This window comes from Corvus kubaryi, unplaced genomic scaffold, assembly GCF_017639235.1.
Source record: "Corvus kubaryi isolate FWS band 111438036 unplaced genomic scaffold, C.kubaryi_AGA036_p1.0 138, whole genome shotgun sequence".
NCBI lineage: Eukaryota > Metazoa > Chordata > Aves > Passeriformes > Corvidae > Corvus > Corvus kubaryi.
The window spans coordinates 6637597-6659179 of NW_024580672.1; the positions used below are offsets into that span (position 1 = coordinate 6637597).

General features: G+C 37.8%; 1 protein-coding gene across 4 annotated transcripts in view; it reads right to left on the reverse strand.

Annotated features, from left to right (window-relative positions):
* ERCC6 (ERCC excision repair 6, chromatin remodeling factor) overlaps positions 1-21583 on the reverse strand; it is a 52845-nt gene that overhangs the window by 2609 nt on the left and 28653 nt on the right. For 3 of the 4 annotated variants that reach the window (XM_042018879.1, XM_042018880.1, XM_042018878.1), the window contains 13 exons: positions 18917-19087; positions 18301-18477; positions 16848-16964; positions 15370-15465; positions 14396-14614; positions 13562-13672; positions 13000-13119; positions 11897-11991; positions 9970-10115; positions 9193-9885; positions 8410-8611; positions 8004-8082; positions 5157-7579 (listed from right to left, as the gene is read on the reverse strand). In XM_042018879.1, coding sequence (XP_041874813.1) covers positions 7151-7579; positions 8004-8082; positions 8410-8611; positions 9193-9885; positions 9970-10115; positions 11897-11991; positions 13000-13119; positions 13562-13672; positions 14396-14614; positions 15370-15465; positions 16848-16964; positions 18301-18477; positions 18917-19087 — 2655 coding nt within the window. In that variant the 3' untranslated portion in view covers positions 5157-7150. Of the gene's footprint in view, positions 1-5156; positions 7580-8003; positions 8083-8409; positions 8612-9192; positions 9886-9969; positions 10116-11896; positions 11992-12999; positions 13120-13561; positions 13673-14395; positions 14615-15369; positions 15466-16847; positions 16965-18300; positions 18478-18916; positions 19088-21583 lie in introns of those variants that run through there. The other variant, XR_006014523.1, reaches the window with a different exon arrangement.

Here is a 21583-nt window from a genome sequence, read left to right on the forward strand (position 1 = left end):
AGCCTGGGGAATGCCCGGGATCCCCGGTACCCTCCCGTCTGACAGCCCGCGGAATGCCAGGCTTCAAAGTGCTCAGGGATAGAGGCAGGAATACACATTCTGAAGAGCTATTTTAAGGCTTAACTATTTCCCAGAGTCAACCAGCTTTCAGTAATTTGCCTTTTTTTCCTCACCCACTGGTTGATGAAGGGGATTCCACACCCCCCACCCCCCAAAAATACTAGAACAGAAAACCAACCCAAACGAACCCACCCCAGCCCTAAGGATCCTGCGTAGTAGTCCTTTTTCACAGTAGTCTTTTTTAAGGCAGTGTGGCAAGTTACAGAGGAGCAAACAGACCTTCCTGATGGTTCATGCAGCAGTGCCTGTTCTGCTTGTGCCACACTGCGCTGTGTTCTCTTTCCAGGCAGGAAAGCAATGGGAGGTAGTTCGTGGGGCAGATAAAAATGTCTACTGGTTCCTCTGCTTAGCCACACGATGTTAGACAGGAGTACTTGCACTGAGCAAGCAGGTGGACCTATAGAAGAGTAAGGGGGAGGCAAAGAGACCACAGTTCCACACGGTCCCAAATGAGCCGTTTGAAAAATAAAAAGTTTAATCTGAATTGTTCAAATAGCTCTGACACAGGAAGCACCCACCTTTTGCTGCTCTAAGGCTGAAGTTCCTTGGCACTTGGCCATGCATCTCTTCAGTCTCAGACTCCTTCCCACTGTCACTCATTCCAGCCCTCAGCTATTGTAGCCACGTTTGAAAGGAAAAAGGAGTTATTAATGCTGTATTTTGGTTCATTTTTTTTGCCATGAGACAAATGTGCTGATCTAGTTTGCAGCATGAAGTGCAGGAGACTAGTGGAGGAAAAATGAGAAGTAGTGATGGGTTATCAGACCAGTGTAAAGAGCACTGTTGCTGCACATAAACCTTCAGCCAACTTTGATCCTCAACACTCTCGAGTTGTCTTCTAAGTGCTGCAGGTATCTCAGCTCATGCCTATTAACAGTGCTGGATAAAATAATACCCATTCAGCTACCTGCCTGAGAGCTTGGAAAGAGACCAGTAAGGTACAAGAAATCATCACCAGACTGTTTCTCAGTTAACCTAAAAAGCTTTGCTTCCACTCCACTGCTTCTTCACATGCTTATCCTCACAAACCCTATCCTGCCCTTGGGTCTCTTCATTTACTCCCAGTATCCTCCCTAGACATATACCTTCATTTTTACTCTCATGGTGCTGCTTCCAGACATTAATGTCTGGGAACACATAGCTAGGGTTCCCAAAGAACCTTAACTCTGCCCCAGAGGCAAAGATTTATGAAAAAAATCCTCTCTGTTTAATGTAAGCTGGGACCACAAACAACGAAATGCCTCTATCGTAGTGCAACTGCAGAAATTCCAGCCTACAGTTAGCCAAACGTAACCCACTGAGTGCTGTGTTCTTTTATTTTCATATTTCTGATTAGGCAAACAACATAATGAAAGCCTCTCTCCCCATTCTTTTGTAAGACTGCATGACTCACCACTTATGTAAGCCTTATGCAGGAGTTGGTCATAGCTCCTCTGATGATTCTAAGTCCTGGTTTGCAATTAGTGCAAGGCTTCAACCTCCCTGTTCTGTACAATAAAAATAGGTTCTCTCAACTTACATGTTGTGAGCAGTGTGGCTTTGGGAGCCCAGGAAAAGCTGGGAATCTGTAGGGAGCTATGATAGATAAAGTTAACTTAAAATTTTACGTGGATTCTCTAGAGCTCAGCATTGGCATTGCTTTCCCTTCTCTCTCAAAAGACTGGATAAACAGCTTGTTGGGTCTGAAGAGTTCACAATCATCTGGCTTTCAGGTATAGCTTATGGGTAAGAATGGTGGTATTTATTATATGGCCTGCCACATCATCTTTGATGCCATTGTGGTGAATATAGGATAGAGATATTGAAAAAGCAGGGTTCTTGCATGGTATCATTAGTGGGCAGAGCAAACTTGGAGCCTTCACTGTGCATTTCAGAACTTTATCAAGTTTGGACTGAAGGGCACGTCCAGCCCTGCCGTTGCAAAAGGAAGAGCTCAGCTCAGAACACACTCTCCCTTCTCTCATTTGTGTCATATTAGCATGGACAGTAAGAGCCAGGGGATAGAGCAGGCTAGAAGTTGCTTCTTTCTCAACACAGCTGCCTGACACTTCCTATGTTTTCTGTGCTGGTTCTGTAGTTCCTGATTTAGTGACTCACAACAGATCTATTCTTTCTGGGGAAAAGATCACTTTTCTGCTCTGTGAATGAAACAACGATGCTCTGCAGTCTTCTCTGGGTTTTTCAGGCAGGGAACAAGAACATGAAGTGTTTCACTCACTTCCATAGCAGCTTAGGCCCATTTAAGAAGGAAAAGAGGAATGGCCCTTGCATGAAAGATGTCAGACTCCTCTTTACTTTTAGTAGTAGCAGAGGCAGAAAAACCACAGCCACCAGAGTAAGTTAAGAATTACTAAGGAAAGCTTCATCTTCTAAGTCTCTGCTGAAGGCGCAGGACTGTACCACATCAGCAATACTGTGTGAAGTAGGAGTGGTGACATCACCCCAGAGCCTAGAATAGCAATCCCGTGAGGGCTGGGTAGATGGAGAGAGCCACTGAGTTAGTAAGCATTTAGTATATTCAGCATTTAGCCTGAATGTTGGAACATGGACATTATAAATGGCCCTAAGTAGCAGAGAGTGTTTTTACCATGTATCTAATATATAAATACCTTTCCCAGAGGACATAAACTCCCTAGTGCAGACTCGCCAGCACATCCTGACTCCTAGACATGTGCCCTATGCAAGCCCTTCAAAAACTGGACTCTCAGCAATATTCTATGATAGTTTTGTGTAAATTAGAGTTGCTGAATTAATGATCTAGACAATAAAATGCCATATTACCTGTTTTTCCAACCAGGAGTTCTTTGTACTATACTATCATTTCCTGAAGCATTTTTGAAGGACCAGAAAGATCTATTGCTTCCCTCTTAAGACTGTATCTATCAGATGGAGAAACCAATGCAGGAATTAGAGTGCTGCATCCAAATTACCCAGAGATGTAAAGCAGGAAATTCCAGACACCCCTGCTCCTAAAAGAGCAAGCAGGTAGATTACTCCACATTTTAAATCATCTCAGTGACTGTGTTACCGAACATAAAATATGAGGAAAAATCAGGAAGAAATTCAGTACTTTCTTAGCCCATACACTGGAAATAAGACAAATTTGGATAAAGTTGCTACAGGGTCTCTTCATATTTAAATTTTGCACCATCTTTATGTATCATTTGAGAAAGCACAGCCACCGGCAGCACAAGAGACATTGAATCATTCTTCCTTGCTGAATCACTGCAATACAGCTGTTCCACTGTTCCTTAACACCTCCTCCCTTCAAGAGAGAAAACTGCTTGAACTGTAATTACTGAATTTTATGTATGAATCACAGCAGCATGCAAAAATAATCCAAGTTAGATATTATCCCACCAGTTTAATTATTCATCTACCCAGTTCTTTATTTTAAGGATAAAATCATTGTAGAATGGGAGAAAAAGAAAATAAACTATCAAGTTTGTCCCTACTATTATAGCTTCTTGAAAGGCAGAGAATTCCACTAGAGGCACTAGTAGAAGACAGTAAAATTGGCCAAGTTTAGCAATCTTGGAATCAAAAGCAAAGTTGGCCTTATGACTTGAGTACCACAGGTGACTGTCATCCGAAGCTAAAACTTGCAGATGTAAAAACCCACTTCTTTACAGCTTTATTTGAGAGGATGACATTTATTATCTGCAACAGACTCAATTCTCTACATGGTGCAGCCCTTTGCGAAGAGCCTGAGCCACAGAGAGAAGTTAGGCATTTAAAAATCCCATTTTTAATCACCATTTCTAATCAATCTATCAATTCAGCATCTTACATTTCTTTTGTGGTGGGTCATTATAGTCCAGAAAAGTCAAAGGCCTACAGCCTTCAGCTGAGCCTTTTTTCTCTATTTAGTTCTATACCAGAGATATGTTGGTTGGCTACACATCTTCAGCAAAAGGGTGAACACAGGAGAGTAAGCACCTGGAATACTGTAAAAGGAGGATTGGATGGGGGGAAAAGGGAAAACATCCTAATAAACAAGAGGGTTTTTTTTACCTCCCCCTTTACAAACACGGTTTGAAACCAGAAGGAACAATTAATGATGTTTTAACTTCTGCTGTTAAAGTATCAATGCAACACATTTTACCCAAACAGGGTACACAGTTCACACAACTGCTTACAGAGCAATCAAAATTTCTGCTATTTAGCTTTCTAAATTTTTATTCAACTGCATTTGCCTGCTCAGCTGTGTGGATGGTAGCCACATCCCACAGTTGCATGGTGCTCAGCTTTTAGCATCTTTACAGGAAAGAAATTTTCAGTAGTTCCCTGTAGTATGCTTGTTTTAATTTAAACTTTATAATCACTGTTCCAGGCTGACATGTCTTTCCTTAGTAAGATTTAATGTTTTTTCCCAGCTTGATTCCTAAATTAACATCTGTATTTTGATTTTTCTTTATCCCCTTTTTACTGAGGTAAGAAAACAAAATATAAGAACATTAGCACTCCACATGAGTGATTTTTGGAATCATGCACAAATAAAGTAGCAACTACCAACTACAGCATTAACTACTTGGAAATTGAGACAGCTAAAATACAGGATTTGTTTGACTATGCAATATTGTTAGTCAGGAATTGCTTCAGATATTCTGTGAAGATATCAAAGGAATTCACTTTACACAGAGAAAGCTAAACAAACAAAAATCAGATAATGCTTTATGGAACAAAAGTAGAAGTATTCTGAAATAGCTCTTCTACATTAAAATGTATAGTAGCTATATTATATTCTAGAAAAACGTACGTATAAATCAGCCTGTAAATCTTTAATCACATATGCTTTTGTGATTAACTACTTACAAATACTTTTTGAGTATTACATTAATACTAGTTCAGTCCTTAAACATTTTCAACAAACACAGGTACTGGAAAAAAGCAAGTTGTTAGGATGCATGGTTTGAAATTGTATGAAAAATATAAATACAATTGAAGATAATATGAATCATTTGGTCAGTGCACAGATAATGGAGAAGGTGCTCCCTGCCCACTCTCCCCAGTGCCCAATGACTTCTAGAACACACTTTCGTTTTTCCTTTTTTAATAAGTCCATAAAAGCCAAGGATTTATAAAAAGTACATGCAAATCTATTTACATTAACAGATTGAGAAGCTGCAAACTCTCCTTAGTATACAGGAATTATGTCTTTAAAACTGGGAGTAGAAACAAAACAAGACACCAAAACTAACAGATAAGGTGACAACAGCAGCTTTGCCGACTGCTGAATTCCTGGTTTGTTGCTGGGATAAGTAGAGATGCATGAGGACATGACACCCAAACCAATTCAAATTCCCTAGAGCTTTGAAGAAGACAGCAAAACTGGTTTGTTTTTACTCTTTTTCTGATCCATTTCAAGTCATATCAACAGCAATTGCAGCCCAAGTTCCTTGTTTCATCTTTCTCTTGAAAAAGGGAATGTAAGTGAATATAAATGGGATCAGAGAAAGAGATGTCAGGAGAAGTCCCATCTTCAAATGCTGTTAGGAAAACAAACATTCTTGGATTGCCTGCCCTGTCCAATTCCAGTCCCTGAAAAGCCAGTTACTGACCAGTTACTGAAACAGTGAAGCACCACTCCTTGCAAATCTCTACAGATCCTTTATCACTGAGTAAAAACAAGGGTAAAAGCCATAAGGGTCTTGAAGTTGCTTTTTTTTTTTTACAAAAAGAAAGTAATTTTATATTCTTGCTTTACCATTCATCTTTGAATATTTGTACTTCCCCTTGAAGTAAACAAGATAATTTCAGAGTGAACAAAAAAAGCTAAAAGTAGCTCAGCTTTCCATAGCTTGGGGCTAGGAAGGACATTAGGCACATTTAACTATTCCTAGTTTAAGCCATACAGTAATTTAATTGCAGTTGCTGCAACCATATGGTTTTCTCAAAATCTGTCCACATTTTCCACCTTAAAATTTCCTTGTGTAGCACACGAATACCTTGAAGACAGACTCAGTGTTGTACTTGGATTTGCTTAGAACTTCCCAACCGTCACGAAGCTTTAAGTTTTCCCTACCTATAAAGATGAATGAGGTGTAACTTCTATATATGCTCCAACTATGCCCAAAGGTGATTATGGTGAGTAAAATACACTGACACCCTTCCCCCTCTGACCAGCTAACACCCCAGTCTATGTTAAGGTATAAAATTTTAAGTGCTAGGAGGTAACTGGAAAGTTTTGGACATAAATCACAGTGAAACACATAAACATTTAGTGAGATTTCAGTTGTAAGTCCAAACCTGTGACAAACATAACAGTTACTGTCACCTCAGTATTAAGAAATACTGTAGCAAGCACTTGCCAGTGGTGTATAGGACTGTAACTGGATTGCTCATTATGGTGTTAATGGGTGTTCTGGAATTTAGTAAGTTTTCCATAACTATCAATTGTCAGTTAACTCAATATCCTGCCACACTTTCCATTTTTTGAGATTAAACCTCCATGGCAGTAGAATTATTTCCCAAGTTAGTTAAAGACGAAAACAAAATTCTCACTACTGATGAAAGTTACATAAAATTATTCTGATGCACTTGTCAGTACAAGTGAATCTCTCATGTTGACTACTATCATCTCCCCCCCTGGCCCCACCCCTTTTTTTTTTTTTTTTTTTTTTTTTTTTGATGGCACACTGTGTGCCCTATGACCATTCAAGTAACAAACAGGAAATCAAGGAAGCAGTTTCCTGGAATTTCACAGAAATCAAGTCTTACAACCCATGGCAACATGCATGGTTCTTATTATAATACAAGGTCAGTATATGTTCTTCATCCCATTTATATTAAGATTTCTTTTAAAGAAAAGGTGCTGATATTTTGTATTGTTTCATCTATGAGGTAGATGGCACTTTCATATAAATAGTGTAAATCAGAAAATAAGTTAGCTTTAAGCTTGCAACAAGTCCTGCACCACTGACTGTTCAAGGCATTAATTAATTCAGAAATACAAAATACTTAAACAATGTTCCTCCTTTGAGTGGAGAATGGTGGTCAAGTGGACAGAGGTGCCTTTGCTGGTCAAGGGTCATCGGAATTCCGGCTTTAGCCTCCAGACCCCTTCCCCATTTGGGCTCCTATGGAAGGTGCAGATATTGCGGAGCAGTTCTCTGAAGACACAGGAGTGCTCTGCAGGCAGTTTGGACTCAAATTCCTGCAGTAGCTCCCGAGTGCTGGCCTCGCCGTCCACACGGCCCTGGAACGCCAGGAAGTTCCGTAGATCTACGAGCAGCTCATCGTATTCTGTTGAACCCTGGACTGGGGCTGGTGCTGGGTGATGATTCTCATCACCCTCATTCCTCATCTGCTGTGGTAAAACAAGGTGGTTTCTTGCCCTCATACGAGCTAATAAAGATGAAGAGTCCAGAGCACTTGATGACGATTCTCCAGATTTTCCATTAAAGTGCTCACTGGAACTACACTTCTTTATAGTTTGCTTCTTTATTGTATCTGCATCCTGCAAATAAACATACAGACTATGAGGAAAGTTGGATTTTGAGACCCACAGAATCCATTTAACAAAATCTGTCTGTTGTTTAGACTTAAATAACAAACATGATCATGTAGAACTTGGTCATCTGAAATATACAATAAAGAGGTGATGTATTCCGGTCTTAACTTTAGAACTTAGGAAACAAAAGAAAAGCATTGCTGGTCTTGAGACAGATACCCAAACCATGGTGAAATTTGTGACTGCTGTATCTAATTAGACTTCATCAAAACAAAAAATCAAACTCACAGGTAACAAAAAATTCTAGAATAATAATCATACAACAAATGTATATGAGACATCTATAATGTAAGTCAAATTTACTGCATAAATCATAACACTTCACATATACCAGCTATTTAAAACAGAAACATTATCTTGTGTTTCTTACCTTGTGCTTCTTTGCAGGTGATGCACAAGTGGAAAGTGAAGAAAGCAGCATGGAGTTTCTTTTTTGACCGAACCGACTCCTAAAAACCCATGAAAAAATTAACTCCATAAAACATCCTTCTCAAAATCACTAGGATAGTTTTTTCAAAGGCAGACTGGGTTTGTGTTTTAGGGTTCTCAAGAGCCCTCTGCTGTGCTCTCTCTTCTACTGTGCAACAATAATGCTTTCTTTGTACTTCAGAACGGACTACCTACGCTTGTAATATGCTTTCATGTCTATATTAAATATAAAACATGAACATGACTTTGATGCATGTTACTGCAAACACCAAGGCAAAAAATGTAAATCTTTAATATTCTAAGTAACTCCTCTGTTTTTGGGAAAGCAGAGTGAGAACTGAACTCACTTTACTCCTGATGGTGCACCTGAGAGACCACTTGTTCCTGTCCAGGTTGGCACACCAGAAGCAGCTCCTAAACATTGCTGACGAGAGAGTCTTAAGGCTCTCAAGGCATCCTGGGCCACTCTGCTTGCTTCTGCTTCCTCCAGCACATGATCTGCACTGGAAGCGTCCATAATGGCATCATGCTTCATAACACTGTGTACCCCTAAAACCAGAAGATACAAAAGGTGAAGGAGGACATCTCTTAAGTTATGTGAAAATCACTCACTTCTTAAGTGAATGCCAAAATTGCATTTTTCCTTCTTCAGAGTGATTATATCAAGAACATCAGTACAGTAATTTCTAATGAGAGAACCCCCTTCTTTATCAGTTAAGTAATCAATCTGACAGCAAATCACTTCTGGTGTGCTGATGAGGTCATTATTCACAACAGACCTGGCAATTATGTGGGTAAATTGATAATTTCCATTGTTATGGACAGGACTGACAGAAGTGAAACACTTGTGTAAATGAAGGTTGATTACATCCTGGAAATATCCAGGAGAACACAGCATATACTTCTATATCCAGAAGTGCAGGTCTCTCTGAACAGTTTGTGCTAAGGTAATTAGCAAATTCCTAACTGGAGCATTTGAATAATCAACATTTTAAGGTTTCACTACAGTAACAGAACAAACGTGTTTTGTATTTTAGCTCTAACCATCAGAGTAACAGATCTGTGCTTTCCCTCATTTGCATAGGTTCTAACTACCTCTGTTTAGTCAGCAGCCAAACAACAGCTGTTACCTGATTTTTTGAAAAGTTTCTGCAAGACATAGTCATCATTTTTCTTTGAGTCTTGCTCTTCTTCACTGTTCTCCCTTCTATACTGCTTTTGTTTCACTAGATGAGGAATGCGCTTTCCTTCAAATTTGGCATCTTTGTGATGCTTCTTCTTACACTTATCTTTGTGGCTCTCATGTGACAGCATATCCACCTTGTGCTTTGTTTTTGAGATACACTTAGAATGATTATTATCAAATTGCCCATCTTCCGTTTTAGCCTCCTGCTTTTCCCAAGAGCCAGCTGCACCACAAGAAAGGGTAAGATCTGCCCTGGCATCTGCTCCATGTCCTTCACCAGCCACCACAGCAGTCACACACTTGGCATTCTCTGAAGACCCTGCATTGCATGGCATGGAGTGGGACGTGCATTTGTCATCACCTTCCAAGCATTCCTCCTGGCTTTTATTGAACGAATTTACATCAGTACCAGCTTGTGCATTATCTTTTGTGTAGCTATTTTGGTCAGAGGCTTCCAAATTTCCCTTGGTTTCCTCACTTGTGTCTATTGCTTTAGAAGAAGAATCTTTCATGTGTGTGGTGGAATAGGAATTGGAGGACTTTATCTTCTTGTGCGAGCTGCTTTCTGCAAGATGGAGATCATGTTTAGAAGTGCCATTATCAGGTGGCTTTGGGACTTGAACATCTGAACCAGTACCTGAGGGATGAATGAAATAAGTATCCATTTAGCAAACACTTAAGACATTTTTTCTTCCAAACAAATAGAAAAAAAGACATGTACCTGCAAAAATTGCACTTGTTTCTGTCCCCTGAGATACATCTGGGCTGTTCAGAGTAAATAGTTCATAAAGGTCATTGGATTTGAAGAAGCGATTCTGCTTAGGGTCTTTCAGCACTCTGTTTGTTAAAAACTGTTTGAAGATTTGTCTATAAAAGAAAAAAACAAGTACTTTGTGCATGAAACAATGTCTAGCTATGTTTAAGTACTGAGTACAGTACTTAAACAGAAAACTATAAGCACAAACATTACCCTGCAGGACAATTAAGCAGTGGGAAGATGATGTTAGTTTCCAAAAGACCATCTTGAGTTAGTAACTTTCAAACAAGCAAGTAAATTGTTAAACACAGGGATTTATTATTTTGCAACAACCCCATAACACAACAGGTAACCACCATCCTGAGATGTCCTATGAGGCATCCCTTAACTGAGCAATAAATAACTTCACAGCTAGAACTTTCTTGTCCATTAAAATTGAAAAGCTTACATATGTTACAATAAAACAATCAGAAAGCTCCTGAAAGAAAAACAAAAGCTTGTAAAAATGACAACATTTTATGGGTTCAGTTGATTGGAGGAGTTAAAAGCAGCAGAGTAGCTCAGTCTGATGGCAACGACTGGATGACAGCCACTGAAAAGGGAAATCAGACTTGTGGCTGAGAAGAAAAGAGCCCACCTGCAGAGGACCAAAAGGAAAAATCTGTAGGAGAACAAAGCTGCAACAAGTCTTCTAGGATTGGTAAAACTGCTTCTGTGCCATGTTTGTACTACATAGTGCCTAGAGCAAAAGCTGTTTTACTCTGTACAGAAAATACATCCCTAAATAAAACTGGAAATCAGTTCTCTCGAATAGTTTTTATCATGCTTTTGGCTCTGCTGACATTAAGCAGGGAAACTATTTTTAAATCCAGTGGTCAAAAACGAAGTTTTTATTTGCAGGCAAGAAAACACAGGAAAAGAGAAAAGACAACTGCTTAAAGTTCAAGGTCCATTGCACTGTTCTGGAAAGGAATTAATTTCTGATGGCTGTCCTGACTGTTAAGAGTCCAATTTCTTGATGCAGTCAGTGTTCTTCAAATAGAAGTATGCCAGAGGGATGCAAGCCAAAAAACAGCAGATACTTTGTGTCCACGTGGCAAAACGGACTAAAAAAAGGCATTCAGTAAGTGCGGGCATTTCATTATTTAGAGCTTTTTGTTCATCTGAATTTTCCAAGAGGGCATTTCGGTTCTGAAGAGTAAAGTCTAGACAGAGGATTCCCATGTACATTCATTTGGAATTCATGTGAGTGAAGCTAACTACTGAGAAAGCTGAATGGGAAAGCAAACCGAAAAGATTTCATTGATTTTGAAATACAAAAAATTAAAAGGCTTTAGCTACATTTTGGAATAAATAACATGAATATGACTGGTAGTTATTGGGATTTAATTCCTTCACTTTGGAATGAATTGGGAATAAAATTAAATTGGGTTTGCACAGTAGTAAATAGATGTATGTACCACATACATCTTGATCTATCCCAAGGAGAATATAAAGAACTTGATGATTTCAATTTGCATTTCAGACTTGTTGAGTCTCATGTTCGGAATAAGGTGCTCACTGTTTTCTGTCCATGCCTCGTACTCTCTTTCACAGTGAATTCTGTGTGCTGGACACAGCTTCTGGAACAGACTTGTAAGGTAGCCATTTAGCACATGGGTCTTGCAGCTAGAGATGGAGCAGCACAGCTGGGAGTCTAGTACGAGAAAAAGGTTCTCCATTTCTCAGAAGAAACTTTTAAAAGTTTTCCATGATGTGCCCATCATGACCAAGGTTGGGGATTACAAGCAATGTAAAGTGTGCACAGGTATGTCACTGTTACACCACCTTGGATTTGTTACAAACATTTTCCTGAGCATGCAGCTGTACCCAAGAAATCATTCTGACTGACCTGTGGTATATCTTCTCCTCAATAGTACCTGCAGTGAGAAGCCTGTACACAGTCACCTCTTTCTTTTGGCCTATTCTCCAAGCACGTTCCCGAGCCTGCAACACAAAAGGTTTGGTCACCACACATGAGCCTCTCAAACGTGTCTGACAGAGAGCTAATGATAACACTGTTTCAAACTTAGTTTGGACATTTGACACATACTTCAAGAAGTGTTATTTCCAGACCATAGGATAACTCAGCAGGAGAGGAAAAAGATTTAGAAAGTCTCCAATTGTACCAAGAAATCTATGCAAAAATTATGAATAAATAGATTATGTTAAAATTGGAACCTTTACCTAGAATATGTACTTTATATAGACTTATTCCAGAAGGAAATTTCACAATAGAGCTTTAATACACACCTTTCCTTTGAACTTTTCTTCTTCAACTAAACTGAAATCTTTCCTACAAACATCTTGAACCAACTGCTAATATAGAACACTCTATGTCAGACACTTGCAGATTTCAGAGCTACACAGGATTTCTACAAAAAAGTTTTTCCTCTCAAACTTGTAAGCACCATGTAACTGCTACGTGATTTGATAAATCAGTCTTATCACACCATGAGATAGTGAACAACTTCTAAAAGCTTAGAGCAGCTCTGTAAGGTCACAGCTACATATCATTATCTAGAGAGAAAGCCAATTTGAGCAGCATCTGTTCTCTTCTCACCCTGCATTGTCACCACCAACAGTCCTCTCCTGTCTGGTCAAGAGCTTGCACAGCTGTACTTTCCCTTCAGAGACATCTGATTTATTTATTTTAGAAACACAGGCCATTTGAACTGGTTTTTTGACTGCACTGTAACTGACTACATGAATCAACAATACTGAACAGTGGTAACGTATAACAGCATAAAGGGGATGTGGTGGGAATCACTTAAACTGGCTTTGCCACAGGAGTAATCATAATGTGGAGCTGCACCCTAAGTGACCATTGCTGGGAACAGCAACTTAGGAAAGAGCAACATAGTGCTTTAACACTATCTGAGGAGATAAATGTCATTTCATCTTCAGTTTTATTTCAACTTAGCTGGTAAATGGAATGTAATAAACCAAACTCACCTGTGTGTCTACACTGGGATTCCAGTCAGGATCATAGATAATAACGCGGTCAGCACCAACCAAGTTAACTCCAATGCCACCAACACGAGTTGTTAGAAGAAAGAGAAATATGGATTTGTCCTGTAACCCAAGTGAGAATTTACTAAAACAAGAATTACCAAAATGTGACATTAAAAAAAAAAAATTATTTCCTGGATTATTTCATCAGCATTATTTGCAAAGATGCAAAGGGAGCCAAGAGAAGGAATATATTTCCTTGCTCATCTAGTATTTCTTTTGGCAAATAAAAGTAGTCTGATCTAAATTTCATTTACTGTTATCCAATAAAATTGCTTTCCCCCCTTCTCAGATGTGGGTTTTTTTAGCAGAAAACCCAATTTAAGTGTGAAAGAAGTGATGACTTTTTTCCTCTCTCTCACAAATACAGGGGTTTCATTTCACTGAACTCCCTAGTTTTGTGTCTCCAGTCTAAAGTAGTATATCTAAAATCAGAAGAAAACGGAATGGAAGAACTCAATCATACTCATTAATATGTATTCATGTGTGGCATGCAACATCTCACCTCATTGTATCTTGTTACAAGAGGCTGCCTGGAAGCTACTGCTGTGGTGCCATCCATCCTGAGGTAGGAATAATTTCTATATCTCACAAAGACTTCAAGTATCTGCATCATCTGTGGTGATGGAAAACATTTAATGAAATCCAGATGTGAAGACTGTGCAACTGTGTGATCAACGTATAAGAATTTCTGGTACTAACTGCAGTGTCAAACAAGTGATGACAACCAAAAACTTAAAAAACCTTCTTAAATGACAGAAAACCAACTTATGCAAATGGGGAAAAAAAACCTATTTCACAGCTGAATGCAGTGGAATATTTGTGCTTGGTTTGGAAAGTCCAGGGCCATAGTCTCAAGACAATTAAACAGACTGGGGTGCAGCACCCCAAGGAAATCCACAGAAGGAAGACAAAATTGTGAGTACGCAGGGAAAACAAACAAAGGTCACTGCCTGTGCTATGGTCCTGAAGGGACTGATTCTGAGGATCAGACATGCACAGGCACTACACAGAGCATGCAAATTGACTACCAACTGTATCCTGAAACCACACAGCATGGACAGCCTGGTAGGATAGGGGTATAACTGATACAAGCTTCGACCCAGTATATTGAAACCAGGCCATTGCCACAATGCTGTGTCATTCCAGTAAAGTTTACTGAGCTTGGGAACTGGTCTCTGATTACTCCAATGACTTTAGTCATTTCAGTAACTTTTTCAATAAGATGTTAATTTTATGAGAAAGACACTACAAAAGGTGGTTCTAATTGCAAGTGTTTTTGGAACTCACACACATGTTTCAGTAATAGCTAAAACTAAAAACAATTAGCTCATCTTACCTGTCTTGACTGAGTAAAAAACAACACTCTGTGACCTTGCTTGTGCCATATTTTCAGCAAGGATTCTACCACTATCATTTTTCCAGAACGTTTCCAATATCCAAACTGATTTGGATCCTCCGCTTCAGCATCTGGCACACTCTTCAAAATTCTGGGACTATCCGCAACAAAGTCAGGGTGGTTGCAAATCTTTCTCAAAGTTGATAGTCCTAAGAGAATCTAAAGAAGTTAAGAAAAAAGTATTTTTATTTTCATGACAAATACTTTTATCTACAGGGGCTGTGGACAAGAAAAATAAAAAGCAGTAGATTATCCACTCACCATCAATGTTTTTAATGGTGTTTTGATATTAGCATTTGTTTCAGGGAAAGTTTTAGGAAAAATCAGTACAAAAGAAAATGACTGAAATTTTATGTACTTATGAGCCTATTCTGGTGACAATGTTAAGAGAATTCTGCAACAACTTCAACATTAGTAAAACCAGTCCCTCCCTAGCTGTAAGGTCAAATTTTTCTTATTCAAAAGGAAAAATTCCACCAGTTTGTTTCTTGAAATTATCATGTCCTGCTTTCTGTCAATACCGTGAAATCATCAACTGTTGTATCACAAAGTTATCACAACTGAACTGTACTCTCAGGACTAACTAAGCTTTTCCTTTGCTTTGCTTCTGCAGTTAGTTAAAAGCATGCATACAGTTACCTACAACAAGTCATCCAACAAGCCATAATTTGTTCCCAAGATCACAAACATATTGTGAAGCTCATTCCTTTCCTACTTTTACCTGGTCACGTCACTAACTCGAATATATTTCATCTAACATTTCTGAGAAAAAAAAGTAGACAACTACAAAAGCTGAACAGACATCAGTGTGTTTGCTTCCTTTTCTGCTCAAAATCCAGCTAGAAGAATGCAAAGGCCATGCCATGATTTTCTCTATCAAACCCTACCTGTCATTATCCTTATTTAATGCCCACCTGCATGTCTCCATTGAGAATCTGGTAAACTTCTTTAGAGTTGATGTAATTTTGATAGATTTGACGCTGCTCCTCTGTCAAACGGCAAAAGAGGACCTACAAAACAAACCAACCACTTAAGCCCGACCTGTGTGAATTTTAAAATTTTACCCTGTGCTACAACGAAACTTCACAGATGTCTGACATACTGAAATGCTAAGTTAAAAAATACTGTATGCAAATCATAAGAAATAATAAAAAAAAAATTAGAGAATGAACATGAATTAAGATGAGTTTCATGAGGTTTTATGTGCTCTTTTCACAGCAGTTACATTTTCCCCCAAACTGTTTTAGTTTTTCAACTGCTGTCATTCTCTAATTTTAATGAGGTAACTGTGCAACATTAACAATCTTTCAAAGCTATGTTCATAGTAAAATCTTTGCATTGTGTGTCTGTCACATCCCTTACAACTTGCAAATTCTTAGAAGTTTAGCAGATGTGATCTGTCCTGTCTTTAGACCTTGAGCATGAAATATGATTTCTCAGGTGCTCTGATGGGCTAAAATGGTACAAAATCACTTCCTTGCATCCTGCAAGGCACCCAAAACGATGCTCTAAATCAAACTGATGTAGTGGCCTATAACTGACAAAAGCAAAAATCAAATTTGTTTAAACTATGATCCCATTCTTTAGATTATGTAGCCCAGACTCTTTAAAGTATATGGAAATTAAAAAAATTGGTTAAAAAAGATCATTAGACTGCATATACACAGTATGACCTACTCCTTAATTATGCACCTTTCAGCACTGTCTTACAAAGACTAACATGTCTACTTCTCTTTTAGAAGGAGAAGACAGGAAAGGACTGAGGACAGAACATGAAACCCTGAAGCACTGAAGCCTGAAGAAGCAGCTAATAATTACTACAAGTGAGTATTTGTAGCAACTTCAGTTAACTAATACTTTCAACCTCCTCTACTTTGAATGAAAATGTTTCCTAAAGAAACATCCCACCTTTTAGTAAAGCAAACAAGTTTTACACCACAAGGCTAATATTCTGGAAATTTATTAGAATGTATAGGCCAGCTAGCTTGCACTATGTACAACTGCCACCAAGTATTTCTCTATTATTTGCTGCCCAAATTATTCTTTCTACAATAGGAAACAATGCTTAATTGTTTCCTGCTGTAAAAAAGAAAACAGACAGACAACTCATTTCAATGCACTTGAGACCTAAGGGACAGCATTAAATAGCCCTGACTACACTTCATCTATCCTTTGCTTTTTAGATGAGTGAACTCATACAGACCCTGCAAGGCAGCGATCATTTAATACTCCGAACACTGATGAAAGAACATGAATCTTGAAAGCTCTGCACCTTATCTTTAGTTAAACCAGCATTTTATCTGCTACTAGCACAGATTATTTCCAAATGTTCATGCAAGACTGAGTTTTAGGGAGGGAGAGGACTCAGATCTAGTAGTGAAACTAAGCAAACCTGTTCATTTTTATCTGGAAGCGAAAGGCTCATTTTTACATCAGCCTTCATTCTTCGCAGCAAGTAGGGGTTTATGGTGTCCCGTAACACACAGGCACATTTGTACGCAGTTTTTACCTGAAAAAAGGAAGAAAAGGCACAAGTTGTATTTTGATTCTTGGTATTAATTTTAGCAACTAGCAAAATTACATAATTAACAAGAGGAAAATCCTAATAAAATTAGATAGCTTATTTTACATGGATCTACAGTTACATGTTCAACACGAGTTGCAATAAAATTCATGTTAGCAACAATAAAATTGAGTAAGGCTTCCTCAGATACCCCAGATTTGTCTTTAAAAGAGATGAAAAGTAAGATATTTAATTTAGAAACCAAAGAAAGAAGTGAGTATAAATCGGTACAAAACCAAAATCCTCATGAAAAAGTAGTTAATGCATATACTGAAGATCAAAAAAGAAGCCTGCAGCAGTGGTGGTTACTGGACAATAAGTGAAGATTAGTGCTCACTTGAGACTTCAAAAAAAAAGGGTACAAGAAAATCCCCATGATCACAGAAACTAAAGGTCACTCCAGCCCTAAAGGGAGCATATGGTTCTATAATGGGTAATGGATGTGTGAGATAGGTATTAACTGTACATAATGGCTAAAAATACCTTAATTTGTCTTGAAGCAAAGCAAACAGCAGAATAAATTATTGATATTAAAAAAACAATTCAAAAGCCAACTTAGTAATTTACTAATATTTATATAAGAGAAGTACTTGAACTCGAAAAGAAAACTTTAGCAATGCATGCAAAACATTACAAACAGTAGTTAAAAGGATACAAGTTTATTAGCATTTATACAAAACTTAGTCTGCAGATTATGATGCAGACAATTTGTCATCTAATTAGAAATCAATACAACAGCCTGCCATCAATACTGAGAACCACAACTACAAAGACTAATAGAGACTTATTTAAATAATAATTTCCCAGATAATTTTTTGCTTTCAAAATTAGTTTATCTACTTCCAGACTTCCAACACCTAATTTAGCTTTTTAAAATAAAAACTGTTTTCAGTTTGGATTTAAGGATTCCTCTTATTGCATAATTTGCCAAAGCTTGATAGCAAACAGGAAAGTTCTATTTAAATACATCAAAATGCAGGATCAGTAGCCTCCCACCCCAGTTTGTTTATCTTTACTTCATATCAAAGAATACTTCTAATGACTTAAACTTTAGGGCTTTTGACAAGAAAACCTTGTATACAAGCTGCACTCCTGTATAAATGAAACAGTCTCAGTTGAATGGTTTTTTTACACAACCAGCAGTAAAACACTCACACACAACTCTTTCTTGGGTTAGTGTCTAGAACATACAGCATTAAGTACATTTAGAAGTCAGTTTAGAAACAACAGTAAGAGTTGGAAGAGTTTCCTTCAAGCAAAATGCTATTTTGGATGCATTTACCTGGACAGGAGAGGCATTGCAATATCCTCCCATGGTTATCGGGACAGAAAACTGCTCCATGAACACAGGTAGTGTTCCCAGTTTTCCTGGGAATATAAAGTCAAAAAGGGACCAGAGCTCCTTTAGGTTATTTTGCATAGGGGAGCCAGACAAGATGATTCGATGGGGTGTGCGGAACTATTAAAAAACCACAAAAGAAAGTTATTTTCATGGCTCATGGTGTATCCTGCCTCCTGCCTCAGAGGATATTCAATTTCACCACCAATAAATTCTTGTGTCAAAATATGTGACCTCACACTCATAAAAAGTACAGGTTTCTGCAATACACTGTTCATGTACTGTTAGCAGAAAATTCACACCAGCAATCTGACATTTATCCCTACTGGTAAATTACTGTGCAATTTAAAATTTCTAATTTTTTTTTTCCTCCACAATACTTCTGTAAATTTACCCATGTAAATTCATTAAAAATGTTAAGTAAGTTAAATAGTCAAATACAGACCATTGTGATTTATGCTTTTATTCTTTATTAATGATCAAACATATATTTTTATGATAGGCTATTAGATACTGGAACCCCCCTCCAGAGCACTTAAATTTATTTTTTATAAAGTACCTGCTTGCATGCAAGTGTGACTGCAGCATTTGGATTTCGGATTTTGTGACCCTCATCCAGAATGACATAATGCCAATCATACGTGTGGATGTTGTCCTGCATCAGTCGAATGTACGAGTAAGACGTAATTAAAATTCCATGGCAGGAAGCGATTTCATGAATTAATTTCACCTAAAAGCAAAAGGTGCACGTTGTCAGTGAGGCAGAATTCCCAGACCTCCTGAACTACACACACAGAGATTTGCTATCCAAGGTACATAGAAAAAGTATTCTAAAAGCAGATCTATAATTTACTTTGCAAAGAAAGTAAGTATAGGCAAGATTTTGATTATATGATTCTTAGCTCCTCTGTCAAAGAATGAAGCACTTGAATACTGTGTTATAGCAAATCAGAATTTGAATGAAAGCCTGGTCAGAAGGAAACAGTGGTTTTTATTTTTAATTTTTTACAGGCAATGTCTGAAAAAACAAACATTGGATTTGTTTCAGGTAACTGGTCTCTTCAAGTTCTCCTATATTCACTTCACAAACCCAGCTTTGCGTACTGCAAGCAAGATTAAGAATGTTAGAGGAAAATTAAACAAATGCAATACTGAAAAACAAACACAAAAATCTATTTGTTTAATCCTAAATTCTGTGTAACCATTCTCATTAATAGGATTAATATAGTTGCTATCAGTCTTCAAATTTTGTGCTTCTCTTGTAAGCTTTAACCTTTCCCCAAGTTTTAACTAGCCTTTATAGCTGCAAGTTATGTAGGGCAGGAACAGTCTATGTCACTTTTGACAGTGTTCAGGACTCATCTTTATTGCACTGATAAATCTAGAAGACTCAAACAGCAGATGATGAGACAGGAAAACAAGAAAGTACAATCACCACCACATTTGCTAAAGGAAAGACAAACCCCTTATTACCAGAAGTATCTTTAAGAAAAAAAACCACCCACAAAAAAACAATTAGAAAAACCAAACAAAAGGGAAAAACCCGTGTCAAAAACTCAGATGGTGTCAATATCCATGATCTTTTATTGTAAAATTACTTGCTCACACGTACCTGAAGATTCAAAAAACTCTTTTAACTGTTCAAGAATATCTGCTTTCTGATTATCATCAACACATTATTTAATGCTGATATCATGAGTCTCAAAAGAATAAGTAATCTTTAGAATAATTTGTATTTCAGACAGAGTAGGATTTCTCTGCAGGTGTGGACATCTAAAGCTTAGTTCTACCTGGTATATTATCCACAGCCTGCAACTTTTCTTGAGTCTCAGCAATGGTCTATCATAGAATATTGTAGACACCTCTACCCAAACACTTAAGACAAATCATCTCGGGTGATTTAAAATTAAAAGCTTGTAAAATATGTAACCTCTCCTAATTTTTGCAATTAAAAGGGTATGTCTGCAATTAGCCTGACTTACAGAATGCTACACTCTTGTCATTAAAAGATGTTTTGTGAAAGTGCTGCTGTTATTATGGAGGCTCAAGAGACCAATCCCTCCTAGAGGGCAAACAGTGGACTGGTAGAAAACAACAGCCATAAATCACGCTGTCAGGTAGCAGAGAGAACAGAAGTGAAACACAGGCACATGAAGGCCATTCACTGTAAACACACCACAGCAGAATCCTAGTCAGGATTTACTGAACCTGTAATTAATTAAAGTTTCCTTCAAGCTAAATTTTTAATAAACAAGGATTTGTGCTGACAATGAAGAAATACAACAACACAATTTTATCAACTCACACTACAACACTTACTAAGTCTCATTTTACTGCATTGAGTACTTTTTCAAGGTTGCCTTCACTTTAGGTGCAGTTCTTGGAATAATTTAAAATATTTTAAAACATGCTAACAGATCTAATATTGGATACAAACTCTTGAGGGAGTGGTATTTCATAATTTATCCTATTTTATAATGTATTCTTTAGTCTAGAGTTCTTGTTTCGTTAGATTAAGGCACATCTAACTTAATTTTATTTTTTCTCTGGAAATACACTTCAGTGAAATATTTCAGGTCATGCACTGTTAACACTAAATTAAAAACAGTCTGCTTGAGAGAGGCAAATCCTACTAATGCCAAAAGATTGGCACAGATAGATACACAGCAGTTACCTAATTTTGAAATTCTGCACTCTGGCCTTTATCTGATTGATGCTAATGAATAGAGGAACATGTGAGTAAATTGAGTAATTATGAACTTGCATTTTTGTTCAGCACAGTACTTCAGGCCTTTACAATTCAGGGACAGTATTTTCTCCCAGCCTTGGGTGATAAGATGATGGTGTTGCCTTGTCTTCACTGGACCACGTAAGATGTACAAAGACTGGATGATTTCTGGCAAGCACCATTTCTTAAGGCTAAAAGATTTATGATTTATTCTAAGGACATACTCCAAGCAAATACTTTTTTCCTGTTGGTACCTCACTGTACCTTTAAGTTTGCTTCTGAAGGTACAAAACCAGGACCACTGTTTGGACTGATGCTTAATAAGGTTTATCTTTTTTGGGATAAAGCAGTCTTTAAAAAAAATATTTAAGAGGACCTCAATTCTGAACTCTTATATATTATGTATTAAACATGGTCATTTTCTTGGACAGAAGTGTGTACGTTAAGACTAAACTTAAAGAAATAGACTAGTGATAACTACAAAATTCACTAAACATT